We start from the raw sequence: 15,692 nt of genomic DNA, 5'->3' as shown, positions 1-15,692 counted from the left end.
AGGGGCTTCTCGGTGGCTGCTCCAAGGCTCCAGAACCCCCTTCTCAGGGAGGCTAGGCTGGCTCCCTCTGTGCTACACTGTCGGAGGCAGGCAAAAACTTTTTTGCCCTGGCAGGCTTTTGGAACTACTCTGGACCTGTGTTAATTTATTGGATTTTTTTTTTTTTTTAAAAAAAAAATCCGTTACTGTTTTAATTTTAAAAAAATGTTTTTAATTTTACTGTAGGTTTAATTCTATTTTAACTTTTCTAAATTTATATTTCTATGTTTTAATTGTACACGTTTTAATCTTGTAAACTGCCTTGAGTCCCAGTACTGGGGAAAAGGTGGGATATAAGCAAACAGTCAGCTCTACTGGGAGGCGAGCATGCAGCTTAAACGTAGGGAGAGATTTCAGCCAGCTGAGCGGAGGGAGGTGAATAGCCCTGCTTCCCCCTCTCCACTAGGCCTGCTGAAAGAACCCCCCCACCCCTTCGTTTTTCCCTTGTGTGTTGTGCCTTTTTAGACTGTGAGTCAGCGGGCAGGGGCCGTCTTGTTTGATGGATTATATGGGAGCCTTTTCGCCTGGCATAAAAATACTTCAAATAAATAAGAAATAATTTGACATCTGTTAGACTCTTTATTCAGCAGAGGCAACAGCAAAACGGGGGCCTGGTCCCTGGCCAAACAGGACTCCTGTAAATGCATGAAAACGACGAACAAAACCCTCAGGATCATCTTCTCCGGCACAAGACTGCTCCCTGTTGTCTTGACGTCGGGATGGGGCACAGCTCCTGCGTTCACAAGTCCACCAAGAACCGGGCAACTTGGGAGTGGTACTCCGGTTTCAAGTAGTCCGTCAGCTCCCCTTTGCTGACCCACACGTAGTCTGTTTTCTCCTTTGGTAAAGGCAGATGGTTGCCTTGCAGGACGGCTTTGAAGAAGAACACCTTGGCTCCTATGCCGCTTTCTGTCTGGACCGCTTTGGGTAACTTGTATTTGTAAAAGCCGCATGGCGCATTCCCAAGAAACTTGGCCTCAACACTGGTTCCTTGGGGATTCAGGAGTCAGGAAAGGGGGGGGAATGAAAGTGGAAACATACATGTCAGAGCAGGTGATATTACAAGAGAAGAAGAACAGGCTGTGCCTATCAAGAACTTTGCCCTCACACCCATTTTTAAGGTGCTGGTCTTTGGATGGACTAATCCTTTTAGTACTGAAAAGCCTGGGTCGTCATAACAGTACTATTCAGCGTTTATGCACCATGTTCAAAGCACTTTACATACAATGATCCACAAAGCTGGGATTGGCTGATTAGCCAGCCAATAGCTGTGTTTACACCTAGTAGTATACCAGGATTCCTGGCTTACTTCGCATGTAATCTGTTTGCCCACATGAGTGGGAAAACAAACCAGAAGTGTTGAGCTTAGAGCTGTGTCTGGACTTGGGATCTTGGGTTGTTTTTCCCAAACAAGGCAAGCTTGCAAGCCAGCAACAAGCCAGGGACACTTGTCTTAAAAAATCCTGGTTTGTTTGGGAGCAACAAACCAGGATTTCAGGGTGGGACATAAATATTTAGTTTTCCCACTCAGGCGAACATGAGAAACATGGGAGTGAACTGGCTATGTGTACCAGCATGTTCACATCCTGGCCTTTTATGTACGAACACAACCATTATTTGTGGTCATAATTGACCCTTCCTCTCCCAAAGTCCTTGGGAAAATGGGCTTCTGCAGAAAGCATAAACAGCAAACGCCCAATGGGGAGGAGGAAAAGTATCACACCTTAATTTTTATGAACTGCAGGGAGGAAAACAGCTGTTTCCTTTGCTTTTGTACTCTCTTCTCCCAAGTCCTTTCTTGTTAATACAAAAAAAAATACGAGGGGAAGACAATCTCACCACTGGCAAATGAATATATGGAATTCTATGTGAATACACATGCGCAACTGTCTTTACACCAACTCCGTAATATTGATACCTACAAAACAGGGCAGCCCGTTTACTAACAGGGACTGGCCACTGAGATGACATCACGCCAGTCCTTCTACAACTTTATTAGCTGCCAGTCCAGGTCCAGGCCTGATTCAAAGTGCTGGTACTAACATTCAAAGCCCTGCAGGAGCCCTGCCCTTTTTTTGTATGTAGTATAGCTAAAGCAGCTTTAACAGTTTTGATGAAGAGGGGATTTCACCCGGTGCTGCATGCATACAAATGGCTCCTGCTGTAATTCCCTTTTCTACGCAACTGTTAAAGATACAGGAGCCCTGTCCTCCTTTTCATATGGTCACCCTAGTCAGTGGCAAGATACCCTCAGTGAATCTACCTTCTCGCTACCATTGTCACCAAATGCGATTGCTCCTCATCCACTTCCTCATTTTTGTGACCACTTTCTTGCTTGATAGGCAGAGAGCTATTGGGCAAATGGGAAATGGACCCGCTGCTCCTACCTTTCACCTCCACCATTGTCTTGTGCCACAGAGAGAGGCAGGTGGACAAGAAGGTTGCAATGGTAACCTAGCTACAGGTATCCATGCTCTGATAACCTCTCTTTTCGATAACTGCAATGCATTATACATGGGCCTGCCTTTGAAAACAGTCCGGAAACTTCAACTGGTACAAAACAGGGCAGCCTGTTTACTAACAGGGACTGGCCAGTGAGACCACATCACGCCAGTCCTTCTACAACTTCATTGGCTGCCAGTCCAGGTCCGGGCCCAATTCAAAGTGCTGGTACTAACATTCAAAGCCCTAAACGGTTTGGGGCCAGATTATTTGAAGGAACGCCTCCTCCCATATGTGCCTGCCTGGACCTTAAGATCATCCACTGGGGTCCTTCTCCATGAGCCCCTGCCAAAGGAAGTGAGGCGGGTGGCTACCAGGAGGAGGGCCTTCTCCGCTGTAGAATGAGGTCCCCAGAGAGGTTCGCTTGGCGCCTACAGTGTACTCCTTCTGTCACCAGCTGAAGACCTTTTTATTTTCTCCGTATTTTAACACCTAATTTAACTTAAATTCAAACTTTGCTGTTTTAATTCCGTATTTTAATCTTATATCAACTTCTGCTGTGTGGTTTTATCCTGGTTGTGCTTTTTATATCGCATTTTGCACTTGTGTTTTTAGACAGTTGGTTGTTTTATTAGGCTCTTCGTGGTTTTAACTTTTGTGAACCGCCCAGGGAGCTTCGGCTATTGGGCGGTATAGAAATGCAATAGATAAATACATAAATAAATAAATGTCACAGATGGGGGACTGAGGCTGCAAAGAAACAACTTGCGTAAGGCCTCTTGCCATGTTCACAGCAGAGGTAAGGTTTGAACCTGGAGCTTCTTGATCCATAGCTCCGCCTCTAAGCTACTAGGCCTACCACCAATCATACCAAGTGGCAATGCCCCAAACCCCAGACCAACCACGAGATGTTGACTGGGCAAGACTGCCTTGCCCCCAGTTGCCAAGCGCGAGAAATCTTTAAACGCCATTTCCACCAAACAATTTGCAAAGACCACTCAGAGTTTCCATTTGGAAAGCCAAGGCGGGATTCTGCGTTTAAGAAAAGGGATACATTTGCAAAGGGCCATATGCCACTTGGCAAGAAGGGAGACGGGTTTCGGGAGGAGGGAGGGTGGAAAATGGCAAGCGCTGCGTAGTGTAGTATTTAAGAGCACAAGCTATTAATTAACATGAGCTGAAGTCTGCAGTCCTTCGCTTCACTATGAAGTACGTGTATCGTCGAATTAAAAAGAAACTGGCTTGCGCACACACACATTCCTACATAAAACTTAAAATAAAAACCAGCAACAGACTTCCACCGCGAGCCAAACACATTACAGCAATCACAAACTAGTGCGAAGACTCTGGAATTCCCAACTGAGACAGGCTGTGTTGACTGCCTCTCTGCTGTCCTTGCACTGACAGGCAAAGAAGTTTTGATACTGGAAGGCCTTTGGCTTGGAAGCTGCCTTGTTGCTGAAGGCAATTTGTCATTTGCTGGGTGCTGTTTATTTATGTTACTGGAGTGTTTCTAACTGTGAATTTAGTTTTTTAGAGCCAGGGTAGTGTAGTGGTTAAAGTGTTGGACTGGGAGTCGGGAGATCCGGGTTCTAGTCCCCACTCAGCCATGGAAACCCACTGGGTGACTTTGGGCCAGTCACAGACTCTCAGCCCAACCGACCTCACAGGCAATAAATGACTGAACAAAGAACATCCCCAGTTCACGTCTCACTTCTGCCACGAACTAACTGGTTGGCTGTAATTATTCTCCCTCGGCCTCCACATCTTCAATATTTATTCACTATTATTCATTCAGTTTTGGCCTTGCCTTCCTTTCCTACAAAAGCTACAGGTGGCTAATCACACTAGCCTAGCCTACAGGGCTGCTGTAGGGTTACAGAGACAATGGAAATGAACTGTTCTGAATGTCTGGCATGCATGCTGTACATTCTGATGATTACATTACACCTTGGTTATTGTTATGCCCCTGAATCTATGGGAAAGATTGTTGCTGTTCAGACACTTTTCTCAAGAAGAAGAAAAAAGACTCATAGAGACTTACAATAAAATCAAAACATGCACAATTTAAAACACCTAAAATGATTGTCTACTAAAATCCAATCACCCCACAAACAACTAAAACATCAGTGAAGACCATAATTGCCGTCAAATGACTGGGAGTGGAGGAAAGTCCTCACTCAGCGGAGGGCTCGGAGAACCACTGTGTTGTAGTGGCTAAAGTGTTGGACTGGGAGTCGGGAGATCCAGGTTCTAGTCCCCATTCAGCCATGGAAACCCACTGGGTGACTTTGGGCCAGTCACAGACTCTCAGCCCAATTGACCTCACAGGGCTGTTGTTGTGAGGATGGAAACGGAGAGGAGGAGAATTATGTATGCCGCCTTCGGTTCCTTGGAGGAAAAAAGGTGGGATATAAATGTAATAACTGTTTTATTAAAATTCTGTTTTAATCTTGATCTTATGATTGTTACCCACTTTGAACACTACTGTTTGGTGGAAAAGTAGGATATAAATCAAATAAATAAATAGAATAAAGTGGGTACTATGTTTATTTATACAGCCCCATTTATGTACATGATATTTTAGAAAGAATGAGGCAACAACTTCCTGATCCTAAGGGGCTTGCAGTCTAAAATAAAAAAACAGACATAAGAAAAGGAAACGAAGCAGAGGTATAGAGGAAAACACAGAGGTGGTGGGGGGAATATGAGAATATTTTATACACAGATGCACGCATCACTGACCTGAAAAGGTAAACAAGGCCCGTTCTGCTGTGGCTCGAAGAGTTTCCCCATCTTTCCACTCTGTTTGGGGTAAAAGCCAAATCTCCTGATTGCCAACCTTCTGCTTAACCAGCAACAGCAGGTTCTGGTCCAACTTCCTGTTCAAAGATGTCCGATCGTTGTTTTTATCAGCATCTGTGAAGGGAAGAATCCGGCGTCACAGACATCTAGCCAGCCACAACCAATCCAGGAGCGTTTCCCAAAAGTCTTTGCAGAGGAGTTATAGGAAGCCATGCCGAGGAGCAACACTGGGTACAGATTGCCTAGACAACATACGAGCAAGCATTTAGATGCCACTTGCAAATGCATCATCCTTTGCACCTTCAGGTGACAGGCAAAAATTGTGTACTCTTTTTCAAAAGGTCATTTAAATAGTTCAGTGTCTAATTTCAACACGGTGACTTATTAAAATTGGCTTTTTGTCTGTAGGGCTGACAAAAAAAAAAAACCTCCAGGGCATTGCAAAATTCTGAAGTGCATGACCTTTTAGCAACATCTACCTCTAAAAATAAACCGCCCTTCTTCAAAAAGTCTACAGCTGAATTCATGAATCATTTAAGCCAGACTACCTGGATTTAGCCAGATTGATTGCGCACGGTGACTTTCAGACAGCTGAAATGTGAGCACACCACTTTGTTCAACTCATCTGAGGACTGGGCAGTCAGATGCTCAACGATGATCAACCCGGTCAACTTCTGGAGAGCAGGAATTGCCTCCAGGTGAACAAGCAGAGAAATCAAGTGGGTCCTTTTAGACCACAAATGACTGCTTGCATTTGCATGGACAGAAGAGGTATTTGGGTGCGTGGGTGGGTAGGGGGTATTTATTCGTTTAATTTCTATACAGCTAAACAGTCTACGTTCTCTGGGCAGCTCACAAAAAATAAAACCCTAAAGTACAACATGATAAAATATAATATAAAACCTTTAGAAGTTAAAACAGTATAAACCTAAAGTAAATTCAGCAGCAGTGTAAAGATCTAAAAAACAAACCACACAACAAATTTAAAAATGTAACTGAAGGTTTAAACAACCCGAGAAAATAAAAGGTCTTTACCTGGCATCAAAACAAACACAATGTAGGTGACCGGCAAACCTCTCTGGGGAGAGCATTCCATAAATGGGGTGCCACCACTGAAAAAACCCTCTCCTTAATTGTCACCCTCCTCACCTCACCAGAACATGCTGGATCGGACTGAGGGTCCATCGAGTCCAGCACTCTGTTCACACAGTGGCCAACCGGTTGTCGACCAGGAACCAACAAAGCAGGACATGGTGCAACAGCACCCTCCCACCCATGTTCCCCAACAACTGGTGCACACAGGCTTACTGCCTCGGATATTTGAAGTAGCTCATAACCATCAGGGCTAGTAGGCATTGATAGCCTTCTCCTCCAGGAATTTCTCTAACCCCCTTTTTAAAGCCGTCCAAATTGGTGGCCATCACCACATCTTGTGATAGTGAATTCCATAGTTCAACTATGCGCTGAGTGAATAAATACTTCCTACTATCTATCCTGAATCTCCCACTAATCAGCTTCATGGAATGACCCCAGGTTAGAGGAAAAGGAGGCACCACCGCCTGGTGGAGGCATCCAGAAGAGGGCCTCTTCTTCTATGAACCTATCTTCCATGAAATAATTCGCAACATTGAGCTAAATAAAAAACAAAGCTAGTGAGAACTGAAAATGTTCCTGTTGATTGCAAGGTGTGTGTTCACTTTGTTTCATCCAGTCACCATTCAGTAAATGTGTTTAAGATTTGAACCTTTACATGTGTTTCTAGTGTGCTTATTGTACTCAGTGGAACTTAATACGGGTTAACTTCAGCTGGATTATATTGTGGTGGTGGTGGTTTTTTTAAGAGTGTGTGTGTAGGGGGTGACATTAAAGGACCTGTCAAACTGTAGGTGGAGTGAAAATCAAAACAAAAATAAGACTTTTGTGTCCTTTTTGAGGGGCAAGGTACCTTGAACTGTATGAATTTAGGAAATAGAAACCAAAATAGAAACTAAATGCACAGTTATAAGATGGGGGATACTTGGCTCAGCAGTACTACAAACGAGAAGGATCTTGGAATTGTTGTAGATTGCAAGCTGAATATGAGCCAACAGTGCGATATGGCTGCAAGAAAGGCCAATGTATTTTGGGCTGCATTAATAGAAGTATAGCTTCCAAATCACGTGAGGTACTGGTTCCTCTCTATTCGGCCCTGGTTAGGCCTCATCTAGAGTATTGCGTCCAGTTCTGGGCTCCACAATTCAAGAAGGATGCAGACAAGCTGGAGCGTGTTTAGAGGAGGGCAACCAGGATGATCAGGGGTCTGGAAACAAAGCCCTATGAAGAGAGACTGAAAGAACTGGGCATGTTTAGCCTGGAGAAGAGAAGATGGAGGGGAGACATGATAGCACTCTTCAAATACTTAAAAGGTTGTCACACAGAGGAGGGCCAGGATCTCTTCTCGATCCTCCCAGAGTGCAGGACACGGAATAACGGGCTCAAGTTAAAGGAAGCCAGATTCCAGCTGGACATCAGGAAAAACTTCCTGACTGTTAGAGCAGTATGACAATGGAATCAGTTACCTAGGGAGGTTGTGGGCTCTACCACACTAGAAGCATTCAAGAGGCAGCTGGACAAGCATCTGTCAGGGATGCTTTAGGGTGGATTCCTGCATTGAGCAGGGGGTTGGACTCGATGGCCTTGTAGGCCCCTTCCAACTCTGCTATTCTGATTCTATGAATAAATCATACCGTTTTCTTCAGCACAGTGCAAGGTTTGTGGGTGTGCTCATTCTTAGTTTTTATTTGCAAGTGGTGTCCAGGACACACCTCTCCTTCAGACACAATCCAGTTTCTCTTACAAAAGAATGGGCACAGTCAACAGAACCAGCTGCCCATTTCTCAGCACGCCACCCTGCATTCTGCTTCCACTAGATGAGAATTAAGTCAGAGCCCAACCAGAACCAAGCCTGCACAACATTCCAGCACAGCGCGAAGCATGGAGCCGAACCTATTATCCGCGGGCCAGGAGTGAACTTCCGGAATTTCTGCTCCCAACTTTCTTCGAGATCTTGGGCCAGCACAATCTCCGTCTCGCTGTCGTCATCGTCGTCGTCATACTTGTCTTTCCTTCTCTGCAGACGCTCCTCCTCTGCCAAGCAGCGCAGTTCGTGGTCTGAATACAAGCTTTTCTCCATCTCTATCTGGAGAGCAAAACCAGGAGGTCAGATCTAAAGACCAAGCAGGTCACATTTCTGCAAACCACCTTCCTGAATGTTGCATTGCTTAGGAACTCGGGAAGTCTACCAGATGGAGATTTTGTTGTGGTGTGTGAAATGTAGCACAGATAGCACAAAAGAGAATGGGTTGGAGATGAATCTTAGGAATCGATCATCTCTGTTTTCTGGATAGGAATGCCACTTAATCAGCAGTTGTGCCCATGGTGTCTTGCACAACTAGTAGCAATGTGAACGCACAGAGAATAAAACTGTGGGGTTCTCCCCACCTACCCCCATTTCCCTAAAGCATCACATCTCTAGCAGGGTATTTGCTATGCTGAAGTTTTAAAGCTCTATTATATTGGGGATCTTGCTACAATCGGCAAAATCTTCCCCAACGCAAACCACAGGATCCTCAAAACTGCCATCAGCACCCAAATTTTCATTTCCCCTCCTGTTTCTTATCCTCCTAACACTGCCTGTGTGATGATGAAGACTGGGCGGGGGGTGGGGGGCAGCACAAGCGATCTCAGCCTATAGGCTGTATGTTGCCCATGCCTGGCTTAAGGGAAAACCAGGATTAGTTTGTATTAAAGAACTATAAGCTGAGTTGTGGCACTAAAGCGTTGGCTCTGAACATGTGCCGAGAAGCACTCCGTTCCTTGATTCAAATTGTGCCGCCTTCAAACACACGTGAATCAATATTTTTTAAAAAGTTGATCTAGTAAACCCGAAGTTTGGACACCTCTATCATCACTCAGTGTTCCATCACATGTTTTGCATACAGAAGATCCCGTCCCTGGCATCTCTAGCTAAAAGGTTAAAGTGGCAAGTGATGGATACAACCTCTGCCTGAGGCTACAGAAAGCTGCCTCCAGTTAGAATAGACCAGGGATGGGAGGAGGGTAGCAACATGTAGCCCTCCAGATGTTTTGGGCTACAACTCCCATGATCCCTCTTCCACTGGCCGGTGGAAGTTTTGGCCTTCCAGGTGTTTTTGTTTGTTTATAAGCTCCCCACCCTGCTTTGAAATCAGCAATACCAGAATAGATGGGACTGTGGTTACAATAGAAGATTAAGGCGCTAACTATCTTATAAATACATAAATGGACAAATAGCCTGACGTGATATAAGGCAGCTTTCTATGTTATTTGTTAGAAAAACTGACCTGATGACTCTTTAGTCTGATCCAACAGAGCTCCTCTTAATTGGGTCGGAGTGGAGGAGATGGGACTGGTGCTGTTCAGGAAAAATACAGGAAACTGCCTTGTATCGACTCAGCCCAATGATCCACCTAGCTCAGCCCTGCCTACACCAGCCTTCCCCAACCTAGTGCCCTCTAGGTGTTTGGGGCTACTACTCTAGCTCCTTCCTATCTCTCCTCTCTCATCTCACACTATTGCTCCGCTTGTGCTCTTCGCTCCTCTGATGCCATGTTTCTCGCCTGCCCAAGGGCCTCTACTTCCCTTGCTCGGCTCCGTCCATTTTCTTCTGCTGCCCCTTACGCCTGGAACGCTCTTCCAGAACATTTGAGAACTACAAGTTCAATCGCAGCTTTTAAAGCTCAACTAAAAACTTTTCTTTTTCCTAAAGCTTTTAAAACTTGATGTTGTGCGGACTTTATACTGTTAGTTTTACCCTACCCTGTGCCTGCTTACCCTACCCTGTGCCTGTTGGCATTCTCTTCCCCTCCTTAATGTTTTATTATGATTTTATTAGATTGTAAGCCTATGCGGTAGGGCCTTGCTATTTACTGTTTCACTCTGTACAGCACCATGTACATTGATGGTGCTATATAAATAAATAAATAATAATAATAATAATAATAATAATAATAATAATCCCAGCACTCCTGATCGCTGGCCATGCTGGTTGGAGCTGGTGAGAGTTGAAATCCAAGACATCTGGTTGGGGAAGGCTGGTTTACACTGACTGACAACAGCTCTCAAGGTTTCATTCCTGGCCCTTCCTGAGACAATGGGGATTAATAACATCAGAAGAGCCCTGCTGGATCAGACCAAGGGTCCATCTAGTCCAGCACTTTGTTTACACAGTGGCCAACCAGTTGTTGAATAGGGACCCACAAGCAGGACATGGGTGCAACAGCACCCTCCCACCCATGTTCCCCAGCAACTAGTGCATATAGGCGTACTGCCTCAGATACTGGAGGTAGTACATACGTAGCTATCAGAACTAGTAGCTACTGATAGTCTTCTCCTCCAAGAATTTATCCAAACCCTTTTAAAGCCATCCAAATAAGTGGCCATCACTACATCTTGTGGTAGCAAATTCCATCATTTAACTATGCGCTGTGTGAAGAAGTCCTTCCTTTTTTCTGTCCTGAATCTCCCACCAATCAGCTTCATGGGATGACCCCGGGTTCTAGTATTTTGAGAGAGGGAGGAAAATGTCTCCCTATCCACATTCTCCACATCATGCATAATTTTGTACAGCTCTATCTTTCTCCTCTCAGCCTCCTTTTTTCCAAGCTAAACAATTCCAGCTGTTGTAACCTTCCGTCACAGGGAAGATGCTCCAAACCTTTGACCATTTTAGTTGCACTTTTGAACCTAGGACCTTTGACATGCAAAGGACATGCTGCCTTGTACCAAGTCAGACTATAGCGAGCCTCCTTGGGAGAGCTTCTGCCCTGAAAGTAAGTATTGGTCTACGTAGCTCAGCACTGCCTCCACCAACATGGAATGCTGGACAATCACTCTCATCATCCACAACCAAAGCAGCCAATGGCCATGCCTTATAGTCCAACATATCAGGAGGACACAACAGCTTGGGGGAAGTTGGTGTTCGCTGACTGGGAGCGTCTCTTTAAGCCTGGAGACGCCGGGGATTGAACCTGGGGCCTGCTGCGTGCCAAGCCTCTAGCCCTGAACTACAGTCACTGCCAAACAACTCCAGTTTGCCTGACTCACAGAGACTCTGCAGGGTTGCAGGTAAGAGGCTTTCCCTGGCTTATCTAGAGATGCCGTTGATCTAACATGGGACCAAATTAAAAGAGGGTGGCCATCTGTCACATTTCACTAAAGGCAGTCCTCAATTTTAGGGTGACCGTATGAAACGGAGGACAGGGCTCCCGTATCTTTAACAGTTGCATAGAAAAGGGAATTTCAGCAGGTGTAATTTGTATATATGGAGAACCTGGCGAAATTCCCTCTTCATCACAACAGTTAAAGCTGCAGGAGCTATACTAGAGTGACCAGATTTAGAAAAGGGCAGCTGCAGCTTTAACTGTTGTTAGGAAAAGGAAATTTCGCCAGGCTCTTCAAATATACAAACGACACCTGCTGAAATTTCCTTTTCAATACAACTGTTAAAGATACAGGAGCCCTGTCCTCCTTTTCATAGGGTCACCCTATGTTAAATGTATTTCTAATGGTTTTTTTTTTATTTTGGCCAACAGCCTGGACAGCTTTGGCTATGGGGAAGTATAGAAATATAGTAAACGAAATGAATGAAATCATTTCTAAGTGTCCATCGCTCTCTATATATTAGCATATACTAATATATTAGTACCCACATGTTTAGTTTTTAATTGGTTTTTAATGCTCTATGTGTGTATGTACTGTGTTTTAGAGTTTTAAATTTTGTATTCTTGTTTTTATCTCAATTTTAGAATTTCTGTAAACCGCCCAGAGAGCCCTGGCTATGGGAGCGGTATATAAGTATAATAAATAAATAAATAAATAAAATAGCATATGTAAATTTTATGCAAATAGCAGCTTTCTTTTCCTGGGATGTCTTTCTTTTTATTTTCAATGTGCCTTGAGCGACCACCCTAAATTAAGAGGGAGGGGGGCAGATTCAAGCCCCCCCCTCCCATGTCAGCCCCCTCCCCAAAAAACTCTGCCCGTTCTGCGCATGCGCGCCGCCCTTTCTTTTACCTGCTGCAGCAACTCAGCCATTTCCTCCTCCTCGGGGCTCATCGCCTGGGTGACGCGAGGCGGCCTCTGCAAGCAAAGCGCCCCGTGGAGCCTCCATTTCGACGCGGTAGGCGCGGAGCCGGAAAAGCCCCGCCAGCCGGCGCGGGAAGAACTCGTAGCTCGCATCGTAGCAGCGCCGCTTAGCAACGCCCGGCAGAAGGGCGCCGCCATCTTGCCCCGCCGGACCACAATGCACCGCGCCAGTAACGTTAGGAATAGGGGAAGAGCGAGATGAACGAGGAGGGGTTCTAAGCAGCCGGGACTTCCGGTAAACACCGGAAGCCGCTGTTCGCACAGAGATAAGAAAAGGCTAAAGTGACACACAGACTAAACTTCCGGATTTGATTAGCACGTCTCTCTTCTCTCTCTCTCTCCCCCCCCCCCCCCCCCATAGGAATCAATGCAGAAATTCAGAATGGTTATTGTAGCTGTGCTGGGCATGCCTATAAATATTGAAGGAATATTTCAGGAAGCTCAGCTAAAAACTTTTCTTTTTCCTAAAGCTTTTAAAACTTGATGTTGCTCGGACTTTAGAGTGTTAATTATACTGTTATACTGTTAGTTTTACCCTACCCAGTGCCTGTTTGCATTCTCTTCCCCTCCTTATTGCTTTACTATGATTTTATTAGAATGTAAGCCTATGCGGCAGGGTCTCGCTATTTACTGTTTTACTCTGTACAGCACCATGTACATTGCTGGTGCTATATAAATAAATAATAATAATAAGAAAGGAAGGAAAGATAAGGTAGGGTGACCATATGAAAAGGAGGACGGGGCTCCTGTATCTTTAACAGTTGCATAGAAAAGGGGATTTCACCAGGTGTCATTTGTATATATGGAGAACCAGGTGAAATTCCCTCTTCATCACAGCAGTTAAAGCTGCAGGTGCCCTGCCCTCTTCTAAATCTGGTCACAGTATAGCTGCAGTATAGCTTTAACTGTTGTGATGAAGAGAAAATTCCACCAGGTTGTCCATTAAAGATACAGGAGCCCTGTCCTCCTTTTCATATGGTCACCCTAGATAAGGTAGCGGTAAATATAGGAATTCCTGGTGTAAGCTAGCTCTTATTTCGTGTGATTTGTTTTAACTTCCCCCCCCCTTAGGTTTTAAACACTTAAGGTGGATTCTGTATATGTTTAGACAGGGGGGGGGGGGGGAAACAACTCCCATCAATGCCCAGTCAGCATGCTTAGACAGAAAACAGTCTTACAACTCCCAGCAATCCCCACCAGTATTCTTAGACCAATAAAAAAGGGCCTACAACTCCCAGCATTCTTCAGCCAGCATGGCGGGCTGAGGAATGCTGGGAGTTGTAGGACTTCTATCTAAGGCATGCACAGGATTGTACCTTTACTGCATACACATTAACGGAGCGCAAGGCTCCTGTCTGCGACTGGTGGTGGTGGGGGGGGGGCAATGTTGGCATGGCAATCCAGGCCCCAACCGTCTCATTTTGTTGTTTATTCGTTCAGTCGCTTCCGACTCTTCGTGACTTCATGGACCAGCCCACACCAGAGCTTTCTGTCGGCCGTTGCCACCCCCAGCTCCCCCAAGGTCAAGTCTGTCACCTCCAGAATATCATCCATCCATCTTGCCCTTGGTCGGCCCCTCTTCCTTTTGCCTTCCACTTTCCCTAGCATCAGCCTCTTCTCCAGGGTATCCTGTCTTCTCATTATGTGGCCAAAGTACTTCAGTTTTGCCTTTAACACCATTCCCTCAAGTGAGCAGTCTGGCTTTATTTCCTGGAGTATGGACTGGTTTGATCTTCTTGCAGTCCACGGCACTCTCATTCTGACCCCTAATAAGTGGGCGACGCTGAAAGGCTTTTTTAGCCGTTCTTTCTCGGCCGCAACAGAGGGATATTAGGCTGCATTTATTATTATTATTATTATTATTATTATTATTATTATTATATTTATTTTTATCCCGCCTTTTGCCCAATGCTGGGCCTCAAGGCAGCCTTACAAAGTTTAAAACATACGGGGGGGGGGGAACAAAACCATAAACATTTAAAATACACAACAAAATTATAAGACATTAACATAGATGGAGGGCCAGACTATTTGCCCTGCAGTCAAAATGGGCAACAATGGACTGGTTTAAGATTGGGAAAGGAGTACGGCAGGGTTGTATACTCTCACCTTATCTATTCAACATTATGCAGAACACATCATGCGACGTGCTGGGCTTGACGAATCCAAGGCTGGAGTTTAAATTGCAGGAAGAAACATTAACAATCTCAGATATGCAGATGACACCACTTTGATGGCTGAAAGCGAGGAGGAGCTGAGGAGCCTTATGACAAAGGTGAAAGAAGAAAGTGCAAAAGCCGGGTTGCAGTTAAACCTCAAAAAAACCAAGATTATGGCAACCAGCTTGATTGGTAACTGGCAAATAGAGGGAGAAAACGTGGAGGCAGTGACAGACTTTGTATTTCTGGGCGCAAAGATTACTGCAGAGGCTGACTGCAGCCAGGAAATCAGAAGACGTTTACTTCTTGAGAGGAGAGCAATGACAAATCTTGATAAAATAGTTAAGAGCAGAGACACCACACTGACAACAAAGGTCCGCATAGTTAAAGCAATGGTATTCCCCGTAGTAACCTATGGCTGCGAGAGCTGGACCATAAGGAAGGCTGAGCGAAGGAAGAGAGATGCTTTTGAACTGTGGTGTTGGAGGAAAATTCTGAGAGTGCCTTGGACTGCAAGAAGATCAAACCAGTCCATACTCCAGGAAATAAAGCCATACTTAAGGGAATGGCATTAAAGGAAAAACTGAAGTACTTTGGCCACATAATGAGAAGACAGGATACCCTGGAGAAGAGGCTGATGCTAGGGAAAGTGGAAGGCAAAAGGACGAGGGGCCGACCAAGGGCAAGATGGAGGGATGATATTCTGGAGGTGACGGACTTGACCTTGGGGGAGCTAGGGGTGGCGACAGCCGACAGAAAGCTCTGGCGTGGGCTGGTCCATGAAGTCACGAAGAGTCGGAAGCGACTGAACGAATAAACAACAACAAAATCTTGCAAAGACTTTTTGTACACAAAGCAAGATCTGAGAGCAGTGACTCCTATCCTCTTACGTTTGAGGGTGGACACGCCATACAGCCTACTCATGTCGCTCTATAGGTTTAGTAGCTCTATAGGTTTAGTAGCTCTATGGTGACATCCACTCTCCCACTTGGCATTTCACGTTAAGAAAAGACAAGGGAAGTCCGCGCGAGTCGCTTGAATCCTGGGCGCCGCCATCTTGAGCCCCTATTGAACTCCTATTGA

General features: G+C 45.3%; 1 protein-coding gene across 1 annotated transcript; it reads right to left on the bottom strand.

Moving 5' to 3' along the window:
* Nucleotides 1-598: 598 nt before the first annotated feature.
* MRPL46 (mitochondrial ribosomal protein L46) lies at nt 599-12,595 on the bottom strand. The gene is made up of 4 exons (XM_063142234.1): nt 12,379-12,595; nt 8,272-8,464; nt 5,227-5,400; nt 599-1,029 (listed from the first exon to the last, which is right to left on the bottom strand). The coding sequence occupies exons 1-4, from the start codon at nt 12,586-12,588 to the stop codon at nt 779-781; spliced, it is 828 nt and encodes a 275-aa protein (XP_062998304.1). The 5' UTR covers nt 12,589-12,595; the 3' UTR covers nt 599-778.
* Nucleotides 12,596-15,692: the final 3,097 nt, after the last annotated feature.

This window comes from Elgaria multicarinata, chromosome 16 (genome assembly GCF_023053635.1).
Source record: "Elgaria multicarinata webbii isolate HBS135686 ecotype San Diego chromosome 16, rElgMul1.1.pri, whole genome shotgun sequence".
Classification (NCBI taxonomy): Eukaryota; Metazoa; Chordata; class Lepidosauria; order Squamata; family Anguidae; genus Elgaria; species Elgaria multicarinata.
The sequence above is the reverse complement of the archived record's forward strand: the minus strand, read 5'-3'. Positions and strand labels throughout refer to the sequence as shown.

Coding starts and splice junctions, on each gene's coding strand:
- MRPL46 (XM_063142234.1), bottom strand. CDS start 12,588: ATGGCGGCGCCCTTCTGCCGGGCGTTGCTAAGCGGCGCTGCTACGATG. Junction 8,465..12,378: donor TGGCTGAGTTGCTGCAGCAG/GTAAAAGAAAGG, acceptor TTTGCTCTCCAG/ATAGAGATGGAGAAAAGCTT. Junction 5,401..8,271: donor TCCTGGCCCGCGGATAATAG/GTTCGGCTCCAT, acceptor TTCCCTTCACAG/ATGCTGATAAAAACAACGAT.